The sequence below is a fragment of the Takifugu flavidus genome, chromosome 19 (genome assembly GCF_003711565.1).
Source record: "Takifugu flavidus isolate HTHZ2018 chromosome 19, ASM371156v2, whole genome shotgun sequence".
Taxonomy (NCBI): domain Eukaryota; kingdom Metazoa; phylum Chordata; class Actinopteri; order Tetraodontiformes; family Tetraodontidae; genus Takifugu; species Takifugu flavidus.
In genome coordinates, this window is record NC_079538.1 from 1,863,459 (window position 1) to 1,878,225 (window position 14,767).

General features: G+C 51.1%; 1 protein-coding gene across 2 annotated transcripts; it reads right to left on the minus strand.

Annotated features, from left to right (window-relative positions):
- Positions 1–344: 344 nt before the first annotated feature.
- On the minus strand, positions 345–11,674 carry tab2 (TGF-beta activated kinase 1 (MAP3K7) binding protein 2). Of its 2 annotated transcripts, XM_057016458.1 has the most exons (7): positions 11,329–11,674; positions 5,488–5,667; positions 3,679–5,332; positions 3,329–3,489; positions 2,896–2,989; positions 1,940–2,035; positions 345–1,590 (listed from the first exon to the last, which is right to left on the minus strand). In XM_057016458.1, the coding sequence occupies exons 2-7, from the start codon at positions 5,587–5,589 to the stop codon at positions 1,451–1,453; spliced, it is 2,247 nt and encodes a 748-aa protein (XP_056872438.1). In that variant the 5' UTR covers positions 5,590–5,667; positions 11,329–11,674; the 3' UTR covers positions 345–1,450. The 2 variants fall into 2 exon arrangements, with proteins under 2 accessions (XP_056872438.1, XP_056872439.1); XM_057016459.1 differs by lacking the exon at positions 1,940–2,035 and having other exon boundaries at positions 11,329–11,673.
- Between the last annotated feature and the right edge of the window lie 3,093 nt (positions 11,675–14,767).

A 14,767-nucleotide genomic window follows, 5' to 3' on the forward strand; every position in this document is an offset into this window, starting at 1 on the left:
CTAACCAGCTAACCCCAACCCTAAAAGGCTAACCCTCACCCAAACAGGCCAACGCTAAGTCTAGTGTTAAACGCAGCTTAAAGTACTTCAAATGCTAATTTTACACATCTTTAACAAAAGCAGAAAACGAAAAATGAATGAATGAAAAAATATAAATGAGTCACAAACTCCTGAGGAGTGTTTGGGGGACACCACTGGACCGTGTCCTCCACCTGCTCCTGATGGTCCCCAGCAGTGTAAGGTGCTGCAGGGTGGAGAGGTTGAGGGTGAGAACCAAGAACCAGCAGGTGTCAAACGGGGGGATCAAAGACACATGAAGACATATCTAATTCAATAAAGCAACATTCCAGAAGACTTTTTTTTATTATTTTTTACAAATAACTTATGTTACAAAGACAGTTTTCCCAGCTAAAAACAAAACATTTCAGATATCCAATTTTCCCCATTTCATTAAACATCAGTAAAATGTCTTCACACCAAAATACACAGAAAACTGAAAATAGTTTGTTGGTTGGACAAAAGAGAAAAGATGTTTTAAGTGCTTCAGGGACACAAATGCATCTTTTAGCCAGGCTGAAACAAAAAGAAAGAAAAGTCTGATTGTAAATTTGGCACTGGTGAGACGGATCGTCCAGATCAAAGAGCTGTTAAGGCACCACCGGCGAGTCCTGACGTGGAACCACGAGGTCATGGTGAGTAAACGTGAGAGACACCCTCAGCATCCGAGCTCAGGAGGACGCCTCATGTTGGACCAGGTCCTGGTCTCCAGGGCCCTGAATCCCATCACCTCTTTAATAGCCCAGCTTGTTGCTACTGACCGAGCGCTGCTGCTGAGCGGCGGCGGCGGCGGCGGCAGAGCCGCCTCGTTCCAAACGTGAAAGGCAGCAGTTTGCGGCTGACGCTGGACCCCAAGGAGGAGTCTGTCCTGGGAGAAGGTGCGACCTGGAGGCCTTTCAGGCTGCTGCCTCAGCAGCTCACCTGGGATCGGCCTCAAGTCGCTTCTGTGTGAAGAGTTCCTCTTGTACAACTCACAGAAATCAAGTAACAGGCTGAAGAATTCAGCCTGATGTTTATACCTTTGAAAAAGAGGGAACAAGACAAAAATATAAAGTCTATAAAGCTATACTTACAGGACATACACGCCATTCGTAGAGGGAAAAGGCAGTTAAGGCAGTTTCTACAGTTACAGGAGCAGGAGAAACACCGAGACACAGCCGGTGCTGAGGGACCGGGGGGGCCTGCTGTCCTGGAGGAGCAGCCAGCGTCTGCTCGGTTCCTCTGGTTGGGTCTGACCAAATACTGGTGGTGGAGCGGTGAGAGAATCAGGCACCATCTGAGACTGGAGGTGGAGACTCGTGAGCCGGGGGGCGTCCGCATCGAGACTCCAGAGAAGCCGACATCCAGAAGGGGAGCGGGGAGAACGCGCGTCTCTCTGTGCTGCTGTGCACCCTCAGAAGTGACGCGGGAACTCGCACTGTTCACAGCGGTTGAGGGCCGGGTGGTTGAGGAAGGTGCAGGCGGTGCAGTTCCACTGAGTGCCCTCGTCATCCTCCTGGTCTGAAGCTGCTTTCACCGCACAACTTCCCACATCTAAGACGGAGGTCAGAACACACGTTTTCATCAACAACGTCACGATTCCACACGTCAGGGCTGCCCCTCCCCCGCAGGTGAAGGCCTGGGGGATGGGGGGGGAGCCCTGAGCACCAGAACTGGGTTTATGTGTGCTCGGTCAGCGTTTGCTCTCCTCCTGATTCCGACTGCAGAACCGCAGCAGCAGAGGGAGGCTCCTCTCCTACCGGCTGGCCTACGTGGCCCCTGCTGCCGGACTCTTGGGAGCCCCCCCCCCACATTAACAGTTAAAAGCACTGAGTGATTGGTTAGAGACCCACATTGGCTGGAATGTACTCAGACAGGATTAGCATGTAATGTGTGACTTTACCAACAGATGAAGTAACTTTGGGTTTAGGTGGGACGGGACCGAGGAATCCGATGTTGTCATAGAAATTATGGATTGCACTGGGATTAAAGTGTGGCCCTATAAAGACACAGAGAGTAGGCCCTCTAATTTACTCTCCATTCCAGAAACTCCACAGCATCAAGTCATACAAGTCATCATCTGTGTGAAGCTTTCACAAGCAGCCTAACATGCACATGCTTCTCAGCTCGAAGGCACAGAGGATCTCAACTACAGACTGCAGCCTCAGCAGCTCCATTCAGACCACCATTCCACCACAGCAGCTCCAAGAACACCAGGCTGGAGCCACGGGTGGCCTGTACGCATGAAGGTGGATGAAGTGTCTCACGGTACAGGAGATGTTTCAAGTTTGCCCGAGTCCATAAAGGACCCAGGATCTGGTTGTGAAGGACTGGATTCTCTAGACTGTTAGAAGCAAAACCTACACCAACGATCTGGCAGTTCTTCAGTAGGTTTCTAATCACAGGGGAGGAGAACACGCAGGGTCAGGAGGATTCTGCTGCAGCTAGAATAAAGACTGGTGCTAAAGGAGCCTCTGGCAGCAGGTCTGGCCCCTCCAGGTCTGGACCTCAACCCCATTAAAGGCACTCAGGGATGAGCGGGAATATCCTGACAGATCTGTGGCACCTTCTGGAGTCGCAGAAGGTCTGGGAGAACATTAGTATTAAAGCTAAGCTAAGCTTAGTGGCCGGCAGCCGGAATTTCCAAGTTCCAAGTCAGACGTTTCAGCTAGCTGCAGCAGCTAGCTGCAAGTGTAAGTTAAATGTTGGTGACATGTAACAGAGACAGGCTGCTGTCACTGCGGACAAACAGATCAAAGCAGCATCCTCTTCAGCTGTTCTGAGACCAGCAAAACAATACACACACACACACACACACACACACACAGGGGCAGGACGCTGCAGGAAGCCTCGTCATACCTCTGGTTTGGAGGAGATCAATTTCTTTTGTGAGGCAGTCGATGTCGATCTGCAGTAACCTGTTCCTGCATCGCAGCTGCTTCATTTCCTCCATCTGAAAGAGCAGAAGACAGCAGGGATGAGAAGCTGATGAGAAGCTGATGAGGAGCTGATGAGGAGCTGATGAGAAGCTAACATGAGCAAACACAAGCAGCGTCATCCACCCATCCACCCATCATCCACCCACCCATTCCTCCCTTCATCCCTCCATCATCCACCCACCCATCCCTCCCTCCCATCAGCCCTGTGTGTTCCAGCAGCAGCAGACCTAGAGTCAGTCTCTATAGAGCACCCTACCCCACCATGGTCCCTTGGGACCACCTCGGCTGCCTCCACCCAGTCCAGATGTTGAGCAGCACTTCAGAGACACACTGACAGACATCCCAGTACTCACAGAAGGAACCTGACAGGCAGAGTTGGATCTCTCCATTCGTCTCCTGGTCAGGTCATTCTCCATCTCATTGACCTCCTCTTTTAGCTTCTCCAGCTTCTTCTTCTTCAGCTCGAGCTCGTGCCACAGTCTCTCCATGCGGGCCTTCTGGTGAACCAGCAACGCTGCAGAAACACACAGCGGTGTCAGCACCTTCACGACCAAGAAGAACCAAGCAGGAACAACAGAGCTGGTGCAAATGGACGTGCTGGACACCATCGGAGTAGACCTTCCCACCATGACTGTGAGGAAGGAGCCTCAGGTGACAGACAGGCAGGAGGACAGACAGACAGACAGACAGACGGACAGGTCACCTTGCGTGTACGCAGCATCATCAGAGCCCATGCTGAGGCGCCGGGGCTCGCTCGGCCTCTCCCTGCGAGGTGACAGTGGATCTGACAGATGAAGAGGGTCTGGCTCCACAAAGTGATGATCTGAGGGCAGGCTGAGGAGGTTGTTGGGCTCAAAAGTGGGGGACACGACTCCAGGCGAAACAGCCGGTGGCTTGTTTGGGGACACAGTGATTTTAAAGGTGTATTTGGTATTGGGCTGAGTCACTACCACACGTGGTGAAGAAGCTGTACCTCCGGGTCCTACAGAGGAACGAGACTTAGGGGGGTGATGGTGGATGTAAGCAGGGCCCATGCTCACTTGGCCACCCATGTTCCTGGTCCCAGGAGGTCCCTGCAGAGGCGGGTTAGCTGAGATGTAGACGGTGGGGGGATTTCGACCCCCGCCGTCATCATTGGAGGCATTGGCAGAAATGTAAAACTTTGGCTGAGAGCGCGAGCTGGCCGGGGCCATGACGGCGTCCTCAGAGGAGGTGCAAGCAGCAGTTGGCGGGCTGGCAGAGATGTAAACTGTGGGCTGGCTGCGGCTCAGGCCCGGGCCTCCAGTGGAAAGAGGTGTGCTAGGAACCCCCACCGAAGAGGAAGAGGGACAGGAGGAGGAGGAAGAGCGAGAGCCGCTGCTGGTCCGCAGCACAGCTGTCGTGGTGGTGGAGTTGCTTCTCTGGGGAGATTCAAGCTTGATCTCGATCTGGTTCTTGCGAGGACCTGTGGATATATTCTGGATGTTGAACTGGCTGACTGTGGACAGGGAGGTGGGCATGACAGAGGAGGAGGAAGCGGATGAGGCGCAGGACGACCCGCCAGAGGAGGAGGGAGCGGCGAGGATGGAGGGTGCCTGGGGGTTCGTGGGGGAGCTGATAGGCATGTACACGTGGGAAGTCTGGTGGCCCTGGTTCTGGTGCTGTGAGGTATGTGAGGAACCGTGCTGGGAGGCAGACCACGAGGCACAGGGCTGTGAGATCTGGTAGGTCTGTTGCTGGGGCTGGGAGGTGGGGCTGTACTGGGCCCTGCCTCCTTGCTGCTGGTTTAACCTGGAAGTACCAGACTGACTGACATAAGGCCTAATGTAGATAGAGTTTCCCTGTGGACTACTCAGGCCCGACTGGGGCCCACCATGTATGTGCAAAGATGTGGGGGTGTTGCGGACTGTTTGTATGTTGGGGGCGAGTGTCACAGTGATAGGGTTGAAGCGTGGGGTCTGCGGCGCAGCCATGCCGCTCCCTTTGACGCCGAGCGGGTAGAGTCCCAGGTGTTGCGGAGGCTGGGGCTTGCGTGTGGGATCCATCCCTCCAAACACATTGAGGCTCGGGTGTAGCTGCACAGGGGCTGAATGTGGCTCCTGCTGCAAGAAGTCACTGGTGGTGCCCGTGACTGTCGGGAGGGGTCCGTCACTTAGGCTGTGGGTCAGAGTCCGGCTGCCGTTCATCCTCAGGCTGTCCCGGATGGGGGCCACGTGCACATTCTGTGACTGCAGGCCCAGGTTCAGCTGGGTCATGTGATTACAAAGCCTTGAAGAGGGGTGGCCGTCAGAGAAGCCGAGGTTTCCGTCTTCGCTGTACAGGTAGACTGGACTGACCTGGGTCAGGTACTCACAGCAGGCGTCCAAGTTGTTGTTGTTCTGAGGAAAACAGGAAGGAGAACCCTTCAGAGCTTGAAGAGACAGAAGGAAACCACATCTCAAGAGTTGGAGCCACAGCCCCTGACAAATGTTAACCCCAACGCGGGCTAGTTCAACCTGAAACCCGAAGGTCTCTGCTAATTCCTGGAACTTACCTGCAGGACACACTGGGAGACGACTCCCTCTGGAACTTCAGGGAACTTCTGGCGCAGGTCATGCAAAACCTGAATATCAATACGGTGGGTTCCCTGGGCCATTCGGGTGTTGCCAGGACTGCTTCTTCTGCTATCTGCGCCGAGGCCTCAGTCGTAGCAAACAGCCTTCATCTTGAACATCTTCAGGGTACAAAATAAAAACAAAATCAATCCATAATTCCTTCCCTCATCAATAATCAGAGGAACACTGACAGGAAGCGGCTGGTGTGGTACAAAGGGGTTATCAACGGAACCAAAAGCAAGCCAGCAAGAATACAAAGATATTAACTAAGGGGGCAATAATGGAGGGTTAATCTGGTTGATAAGCATCAGTGCTTCTGTCCCGGGGCAGAAAGCAGCTCCTCTATCCTGATGCTCGTCAGCTCGTGCTTAAAGACCTTCTCATTATCTGTCAGAAAAGGAAAATTAGAATGTGGGTCCAGAGCAGGTAGAAATGTTCCATCAATGAAGGTGGTGTGTGATGGAAACATCAGCTCAGTTTTAGCTTCTAACTCAGTCCAGCGTGTTTAAACGTTAGCAACACATGAAGGTGCTCCTATAAGCAAGTGGCCCAGTGGAGACTTGCTTCCTGTCACAGACCAACCTCAGCGGTACCCTAATGGGCCACCACCGGCTGCTGAGCCTCACTGGTTACTTGTCTTTCCATGATGGGCCCACAGGGACAGGGAATAGGACTGGGACAGGGGCAGGGGCAGGGGCAGGGGCAGGGACTGGGACTGGGACTGGGACAGGGGCATGGGCATGGGCATGGGCATGGGGAGGGACAGGGACAGGGACAGGGGCAGGGAGAGTGACTGGGACAGGGAATAGGACTAGGACTGGGACAGAGACATGGGCAGGGGCAGGGACTGGGACTGGGACAGGGACAGGGACAGGGACTGGAACAGGGACTAGGACAGGGGCATGGGCAGGGAGAGGGAGGGGGACTAGGACTGGGACAGGGACTAGGAGTGAAACAGGGTCAGGGACAGGGACAGGGAGAGGGAGAGGGACAAGGATTGGGACTGGAACAGGGACTAAGACAGGGACTGGGACAGGGAAAGGGGCATGGGCAGGGAGAGGGAGGGGGACTAGGACTGGGACAGGGACAGGGACAGGGGCAGGGGCAGGGACAGGGAGAGGGAGAGGAGAGGGAGAGGGACAAGGATTGGGACTGGAACAGGGACTAAGACAGGGACTGGGACAGGGAAAGGGGCATGGGCAGGGAGAGGAGGGGGACTAGGACTGGTACAGGGACTAGGAGTGGAACAGGGGCACGGGCAGGGAGAGGGACTGGGACTGGGACTGGGACAAGGACTAGGACTAGGACTAGGACAGGGACTGGCTTCGGAGCCAGACCCCTGCGACCCTGTAAGGGAAATGCTGCCCAAAGATGATGGCTGGACGCGGCAGGAGCTCCCCACACTACCTTGTCCTCGGGGCTCTTGCTTGAATCCACAGGTTTCACAACAACAGTGGAGAGAGCTCACATTCTAGCCAGCGCACGGAATGAGACTTCCTGAGACTGAATCCCCCTGAGCTTGTGAGGAACCGTCAGGAGGAGCTGCTGCACCAGTTCACCTGGCTGAGGTGCTTCACGTCCTGCTGTTCACACCACAACAGGTGGGGAACAGGAAATGAGCGAATAATACTGGACACAAGAGTAAGAAGACACACTGGAGGCTGGACTCATGCTAAAGCTAACGCAGCCCGTTTTATTGCCGCCCACAACAGAATTCAAAGGCCAAATCTCTCTACAAAGGAAGAACAATGTAAAACTGAAATAAACAGACAACGATTAACAACAACGTGCTCAGTTGGTGGCACAACGTGCACGTCAATCTGCAGAAGATGTTTGTTGGGTCAAAGCTGTTGCTCAACAGAGCAGGACTTCCAAAAACTGTTGTTTCTGTATTTTTTATTAATCAGTAACAGTGAAAATGAGAAGAAATGTCAACATTTACGGGATTCAGTCCACAAACACACGTGCACATATATACACGTGCACACACAAAGAGGACCTTGACACGGATCAACAAAACTCATGTTGACCGACTGGGCAGACTCCCAGGAACCCTCAAGCACCCTGCAGAGGTTATAGAGCTGGTCCAGTGTTCCACGGCCAGGACAAAAACCACATGGTTCCTCCTGAATCCAGGGTTCCACTCTCAGCCGAAGTCTCCCCTCCAGTACCCTGGTGTAGACCTTGGCCACGAGGTGAAGCTCTCTGTTTACCGGTCAGTTTACGCTCCTCCTCTCACCTACGGTCATTAACTTTGGGTAATGACTTAAAGAACATGATCATGGATCCCTCAGAGATACGGGAGAGGCTCCTTCACCCGGGAGGAGCTCGGAGTAGGGCTGCCGTGGCTCGGGCACCTGTTTGAGGAGGCCTCCTGGACGCCTCCCTAGGGAGCTCCTCCAGGGAGGAGGCCCCGAGGCAGACCCAGGAGAGACTATGTCTCTGGGCCAGCACTGCTTCACCTCAGGGAGGGTCTGGAGCAACCCTGGCTTGTTGGGCAGGGTGGGGTGGGGTGGGGTGGGGTGGGGTGGGGTGGGGGGTCAGCGTGGACTCCCTGCTGACCTGCAGGCACATACAGCACACCTGGCCAGGGCACCCCGAGACCAGGACCAGCATGACCATATTGAGCAGCGTGAGCTGCAGCAGCTGGGGGAACCAGCCTTGGCTGCCCCTCAACCTGTAACCGGGTCAACACCTCGGCCCACTTTTGATCGCAGCCCCTTCAGACTGGAAGCGCTCCACAGGTTTTTCTGCCTGTGGTGGTGGTGGGGGGGGGGCAGTGGCTCCTCTGAAACAGTGAACACACCACTGGGTCTCCCCTCACCCCCTGACAACCCTGCTGCGGCTTTGCCAAATATATCAGCAACTTCTAGGAGTAGAATGGGGGCCGAGCATTGAGCCACCAGGCCCCCCTGCTGTGGAACCAGCTCCCTGTCCAGGTACGGGAGGCTGACTCCATCTCTACTATCAGATTAGACTTAAAACCTTCCTCTTTGAAAAAGCTGATAGTCAGTAATTCTGTAGTTCCAGTAATTATTCTAGACATAATTATCATATTTAGAGGCTCGTCTAATTATTAGGTTAACATCTTAGTTCTGCTGCTAGAGGTCGAGGCTGCGGGGGTCCAGAAACATGATCACCTCCTCTCCTCTCCTTCCCTCTGATCTCCTCTCCTCCCCTCTCCTCTGATCTCCTCTGATCTCCTCTCCTCCCCTCTGATCTCCTCCTCTGATCTCCTCTCCTCCCCTCTGATCTCCTCTCCTCCTCTGACCTCCTCTCCTCTCCTCCACACCATGTAGAAACAATTCTGATTGTAACACATGCTATATAAAGATTGACTGAACCTGCTTTGATTCCAAAAACACGCTGGTTCCATCCTGCTGGCTGGCCCTGAAACTCCCTCCACAGCAGGGACCCACCACCACCGACAGGATTCCGAGCCTTCAGGAACCACGGGCAGGTACCTGAACACTAGAGCACCGTAACATTTACACATGCTGGAGCCCTGCTTACACATGTCAAACCAAATGTTCTTTCTCTGCTAGCTACTGTTAAATGATCTCAGGACACCCCGTCCATCTGTCTGACACACGCAGCTCATTAGGTCCTCACTTGCAGAGCAGCATTCCTATCCTCCCAGTAAAGAGCATGATGGGAACCAGCAGAGGTTGAGGTCACAGCCCACTGTCTGTCCAGAAGCATCGGATCACCCTTGAACTGAAGGAGGCCACGAGCGCTGCATGTTCTGAAGGACTCCATTCAAAGCATTGAAGTCAGCAAAGCTTGACGGGGGAGGGGGCTTCAACGAGGGCCTCTCGCTGACACTGCAGTGGGGGAGGGTCAGAAGCACCAAACCCTCTTCCTGACTATGTAGCAACAGGCATCTGTGATGGGTCCTTCTCAAACATCTACTGCGCCCCCTTTTGGAACAAATGACCTGACCCATATGTGCTAATAGTGTTGTGTTGAGATGACCAAACACAGTCTCCCCAGGTGATCCGATTGACTTTGGCACGCCCGTACTATCTGCATTTGGGCTGTTGAACATTCAGCCACCCCAATACCAACAGTAGCACACTGAGCAGGAGCTAAAAAGTTCAGCAATACAGACAGAAATTCCACCCACTGGTTGATTGATAATTATCACTTCATGTGGGGCAACAACAAGCTAACGTTAATGGTTAGCTTTGTGCTGCTGTTTACGTCCCATTTCAGGCCAACTGCATTCTCACTGAATTTACTGGAAAGCTTCAAAGTGTTGTGTTGATCTAAAGCCCTGCTAGCTCGTTGCTAACACAGGTTCCCCTTAGCGGCTCACCTGAAAGGAGAGGAGGGCTGCACCTCTGTTAGATTATCTCCAAATATTACTGACCAGCCATCTTCTCCTTCATTTGCACGGTGTGTATCAGATAAATTCTACATGACATAATAGAAATATTTGGTATTTCTCCATAAAAAGACACTCTCCACTCTACAATTGGCTGATTCAGCCCTGTTAACAATATTGTAGTATATTTTAGCAGTAGGCTATTGGTAGCTCCTCATATTTATGGACTCCACCCGCTCAGTCAGGACTAAGGAGCTTCTTCCATGACAGAACAAACCCCATGAAGTCCATAGCACCTGAAGAATTAAGGCCTTTTTTAAGCTAAAGCTAATTAAGACTTTCAATTGATTTGACCAATACACTGGGTAAAAAAGGGGAACACCTATAGAATAATACCCAGCTATACTGGCAGGTGGTTTCAGTCAGAGACCAGCTCCCTCACGCAGGAGACCATGGAAGCCCAGCAGGCAGAAACCCAAAGTTCCTGATCCAGGTGGTACCGACTGTAAAATACAAAAGGTATCATATCCTGAGCAGCAGCACTGGCCTGGTGCGAGCTAAGGACTATTCCTCAAGGTGGAGCCGTGCAAAGTGTCACATCCCAGCGTGACCAGCATTTGTAAGCAGCAGCAGTAACAGCAAGATTTGTGCTACATGAAAGAAGTGAGCACAGAAAGGACCGGAAACATGACTGACCCGGGACACACAAGTGTAAATGTGCCTTCAAAACAAGACATAATGTTTGCTAATGACACCCCTCTTCCTAATTACAACTGTCTTCAGCCCTGATCCGGTCCAAACATGAAAAGCAGGCCAAAGGACTCGAACTCGTCTGTGAAAAGCAACATATTAAAGAAGAGCTGAATGTTTGGTCACAGAAAAAGGCAACATAACGGAGATATCAGCAACTGCGTAAGAAAAGCTTGCTGGAGTGACTAACAGCTAGCAGCTATGCTAGCAAAAGTTAGTAAAAGCAGATCAGTGTATTAGCAGACACAACGAGCAAGCCAACACTCTTCAAAGATGGAAAGCACAAGGGCAGAAGCATACATTAACGCTCGGGTATAGCTTTATCACCGTCATCGACGACCAGTCTTCCGACGTTTCAAACAAGAGCTCAATGGAAAAAGTCAGTTAGCCTAGCCTAGCATGGACTGCATAACTTGGAGCTGAACTTGTGCTTCAACTAAAAATCAAACTAGTAACAGTACCCTTTAACAAGATGGAATAAAACGGCGAGGGAACGTTGCCAAAGCTATTTTTATTTGCGACACTAATGTAGCGGCACTGGAAAAGCCGCAGACACACTTGAGTCCGGTAGCTTAGCGAGCTGCTGCGGACGGCTACTTTTCTACAATTGGAGAAGATTTCGGCTCCTGCTTAAAAGTTTCCAGCACACAGTCGCGTTGTTGGACTCGGGGTTGCTGCTCTCTGATTCGGTGCCATAACTCACCACAGGTCCCGGGACCACCGCTTCCAGTGCCGCCTTCAACGACCGAGACAGCCGCCGGAGCCGCAAAGGGCCGCACAGCTCGGAGAAAAGAAGCCGAGAGGGTTCGAAGCCAATGCAACAGAGTCGGAGAGCCAAGCGCTGCGATGAGCCAGGCCTCGGGGCTCCTGAATGCGGTGAGCGGGGGGATAGCGAGCCTGGGGCCTGCTTGTGACAGAGATTGGGGACAGCTTTCTGACAGATCCTCTGGTTGGCCCCCCTCCCTTCGACAGCCCTCCGCTTTTCTCGGTTTTGCTCACTTCCAGCAGAAACGAATCAAAACAGTGTCACAATATGGCGGCGGCAGCAGCAGCGAAGTCTCGCGAGAACAGCGGATGTTTTCGCTCTCCCCGCTCGTGCAGGAAGGAGCCGGGGGGCTCGTCCTGCCCCCTCACCTGTGACCAGAAAGGAGCCTGGACGGAACCCTCTGAACTGGTTTACTCCAACACATGAACCGGAGGAGCCTGGTGCAAGTGAAAAGGACAACAGCAGCCTTATAAGTGCTCACGGAAACTTTGAAAATATTGTTACATTCATTCATTCTTGAGTCGAAAGGTGGAGTTAATTACAGTACGCTGCCAAGTTGACAGGATCTGTGTCAGGACAGGACCGTAGACGGGCTCTGGCAGGTACATCCCATGGCTGAGGCCACAGCAGGCTGGCCAGGGTCATACAGCTGGTCCCACAGCCTGGCCAGGGTCTATGTGTTCAGTGCCCGATCCACAGGTTGGCTTCAAACTTCTGCCACCCCTGGTGAGGGTCAAGGTGGTGGTAGCATCATGGTCTGGAAGACCAACAGGAATAACCCCAGGTTTCTTTTCAGCACTGTGGCCAAATTAACCAAGAGTCACAGTGTTTTAGATCCACGTATCCCTTCTTCCCTTAGTGGTGAAGACTTCATGAGCTTCTTCACTGATAAAGTTCTAGCTATCAGAGAGAAAGCTAACCAGGCCATCCCAACAACTGGACCATCACCAGATGTGCTGACGGTGGGAACATACAGGGTCTCCAACGAGCCCTTAAACTACTTCAGCCCTATATATTTTTCTGAGGCGTGTTTGCTAACTCAGAAATCACCACCATGTGTCTTTGAAAAAAAAAATACATGTTGTACATTTACAGGTCGCACTTAAAAATATAAGATGGAGGGTTCCAGGGTCAAACATGAGATAATTACACGGAAAGATGGTACAAGGAAGATTTTTTTTAGTTTTAATTTATATGATGCTTTTTTTCTAACTTTAACAGCATGCTATCAACACACCAGCAACACACCAGCAACACACCATCAACACACCATCAACACACTATCAACACACCAGCAACACACCAGCAACACACCATCAATACGCCATCAACACACCAGCAACACACCATCGACAACTCTGGCTATCCTAATTAACACCTGAACCTGCCCAGCCTAACTATCCCCCCTGACCATACTAACCCTTAAACTCTGACCACTGAACGGCCTACCTAGCCCACGAAGCCTGACCATCTGAACTAACCCGCTGAGCCTGAGCATCTTCACTAACCCTCTGAGCCTAACCATCTTAACTAACGCCCTGAACCTGACCATCTTCACTAACCCGATGATCCTGATCATCTTAACTAACCCGCTGAGTCTGACCATCTTAACTAGCCCCCTGAACCTGACCATATTCACTAACCCGATGATCCTGATCATCTTAACTAACCCGCTGAGCTTGACCATCTTAACTAATCCTAACCCTTTTCCTTCCCTTGCCTTGACCTCTTCCTCCAGTACCTTTAACCATTATGGTCGATACAAACATCAACATTTTAGTTGTATCGGGATGGAAAATAATGTAAAGACCTATTTTAATTGTATAGTTGTTGGGTTTTTCTGTTTGTTGCTATGATTAAACTAGATTAGTAGCCCTTTCCTAATTACATAAACTCAACTCTCCTGTTGCCTACATGATTTCCTGCAGTTGTCCTTTTCGTTCAGAACTTTGATGCACGTGACTCTGTCATGATTATTGATAAATGCTCAGAACTATTCTCCATTTAGCCACCAGGAGTCAGTGTTCAATGACGCCACATGTCCAACACTCCAGGTTCAACCAGCAACGACAAGCCTAAGAACAGTAAGAAAGAGCAACAACAACAACAACAACAATAACAACACAGCATCATGAAGTTAAGCTCCCTCTTAATTCAGCTGTAGGAGTGGAGAATTCTGGATGAGTCTGGAACTAGTTCAACCTAAAAGTCCTAACGTAGGAAGATGGATCAACACATCTGACGAGGCGCCAAACATACCGCACTATAAAATGTTGATTTTATTTATTTGCTTGTTTGTTTATCTATCTGTCTCTTTATTTATTTAGCAGGGACAGTACACATGAACAATCATTTCTGTAAATGTGCCACTATTAGCATAAAAAGCTATTTTCCAACCGTTGTCCCGGGGCAAGATGCAAAACAGCACCATTCATTAAACAGGTGGACTTCCGCCAACTCCCGACATAACTTTAGCTCACAGTCGACAGTAAACCTTTAACTATTAACAAAAACATCTCGATCAACAACAACGTGGCGGCGGCTCATCGCGGAGCACAGAACATAAAGGAAGACAGAAGAAGGCCTGGGAAACGACCTGCAGCGTGCATCAGGGTTCTAGTGTGGTGGGCGATGAGGCGTTCTCTTATGGGGAGGGCTATGCTGTTCCAAATATTACAGCCCCCCCACCTGAGAGAACAGCTTGTCCATCAGTGGGCCGTCTATGGCACATCAGTCCCCTCTGACCCCCGTAGACCGAGTGGCTCTGCATGTTTTAGTTTTAATAGTGGTGGCACAAGACCGTGTGGTAGTTTATACAGAGCACCAGCAACTTTAAAGTATTTGATCAAAATTCTGAAGATTGTAGGTCTTGCATACTTGTGGAAGGTCGTTGATATAAGAAGCGGTCCCAGAATGGAACCCTGTGGGACTCCTGCAACACATTCCCAATAGGCGGATTTGACACCGTTGACCACAACACACATTTCATCCATTTTATGGCTGTTTCTGAAAAATTGAAGTGAGTTAATTTGGTTTAAAGGATGTTGTGGTGTCAAAAGCCTTCGTTAGGTCCAGAAGTACTGTTTTAACACAGCCACTCTTGTCTAAGAAGCTCTTAGTTTTTTGAAAGCACCCTCTGTTGAACGAGTACGAAATACAAACCGCATCAGATGCAGCCGATTATGACTTATATGAAGATGTTCAATCAACTGTTTAACAACCCAGTTCTCTATTAGTTTGGAAACTAAAGGTGAGATGTTAATTGGTCTGTAATTATGTTTGTCAGTTTTGAAAGTTGAATGAATGTGTGTGTTTCAACGTGGCCGGGACCACTGATGGTTTAACTGACAGATTCACCATATGTGTAGTTGGTGGA

Bases quoted from the DNA above. Each gene is read 5' to 3' on its own strand.
- tab2 (XM_057016458.1), bottom strand. From the start codon at position 5,589: ATGGCCCAGGGAACCCACCGTATTGATATTCAGGTTTTGCATGACCTG. The intron at 3,490-3,678 runs GTGACCTGTCCG...GTGTTTCTGCAG, and splicing joins TGATGCTGCGTACACGCAAG to CGTTGCTGGTTCACCAGAAG. The intron at 2,036-2,895 runs GTATGACGAGGC...GTGTCTTTATAG, and splicing joins TGATCTCCTCCAAACCAGAG to GGCCACACTTTAATCCCAGT.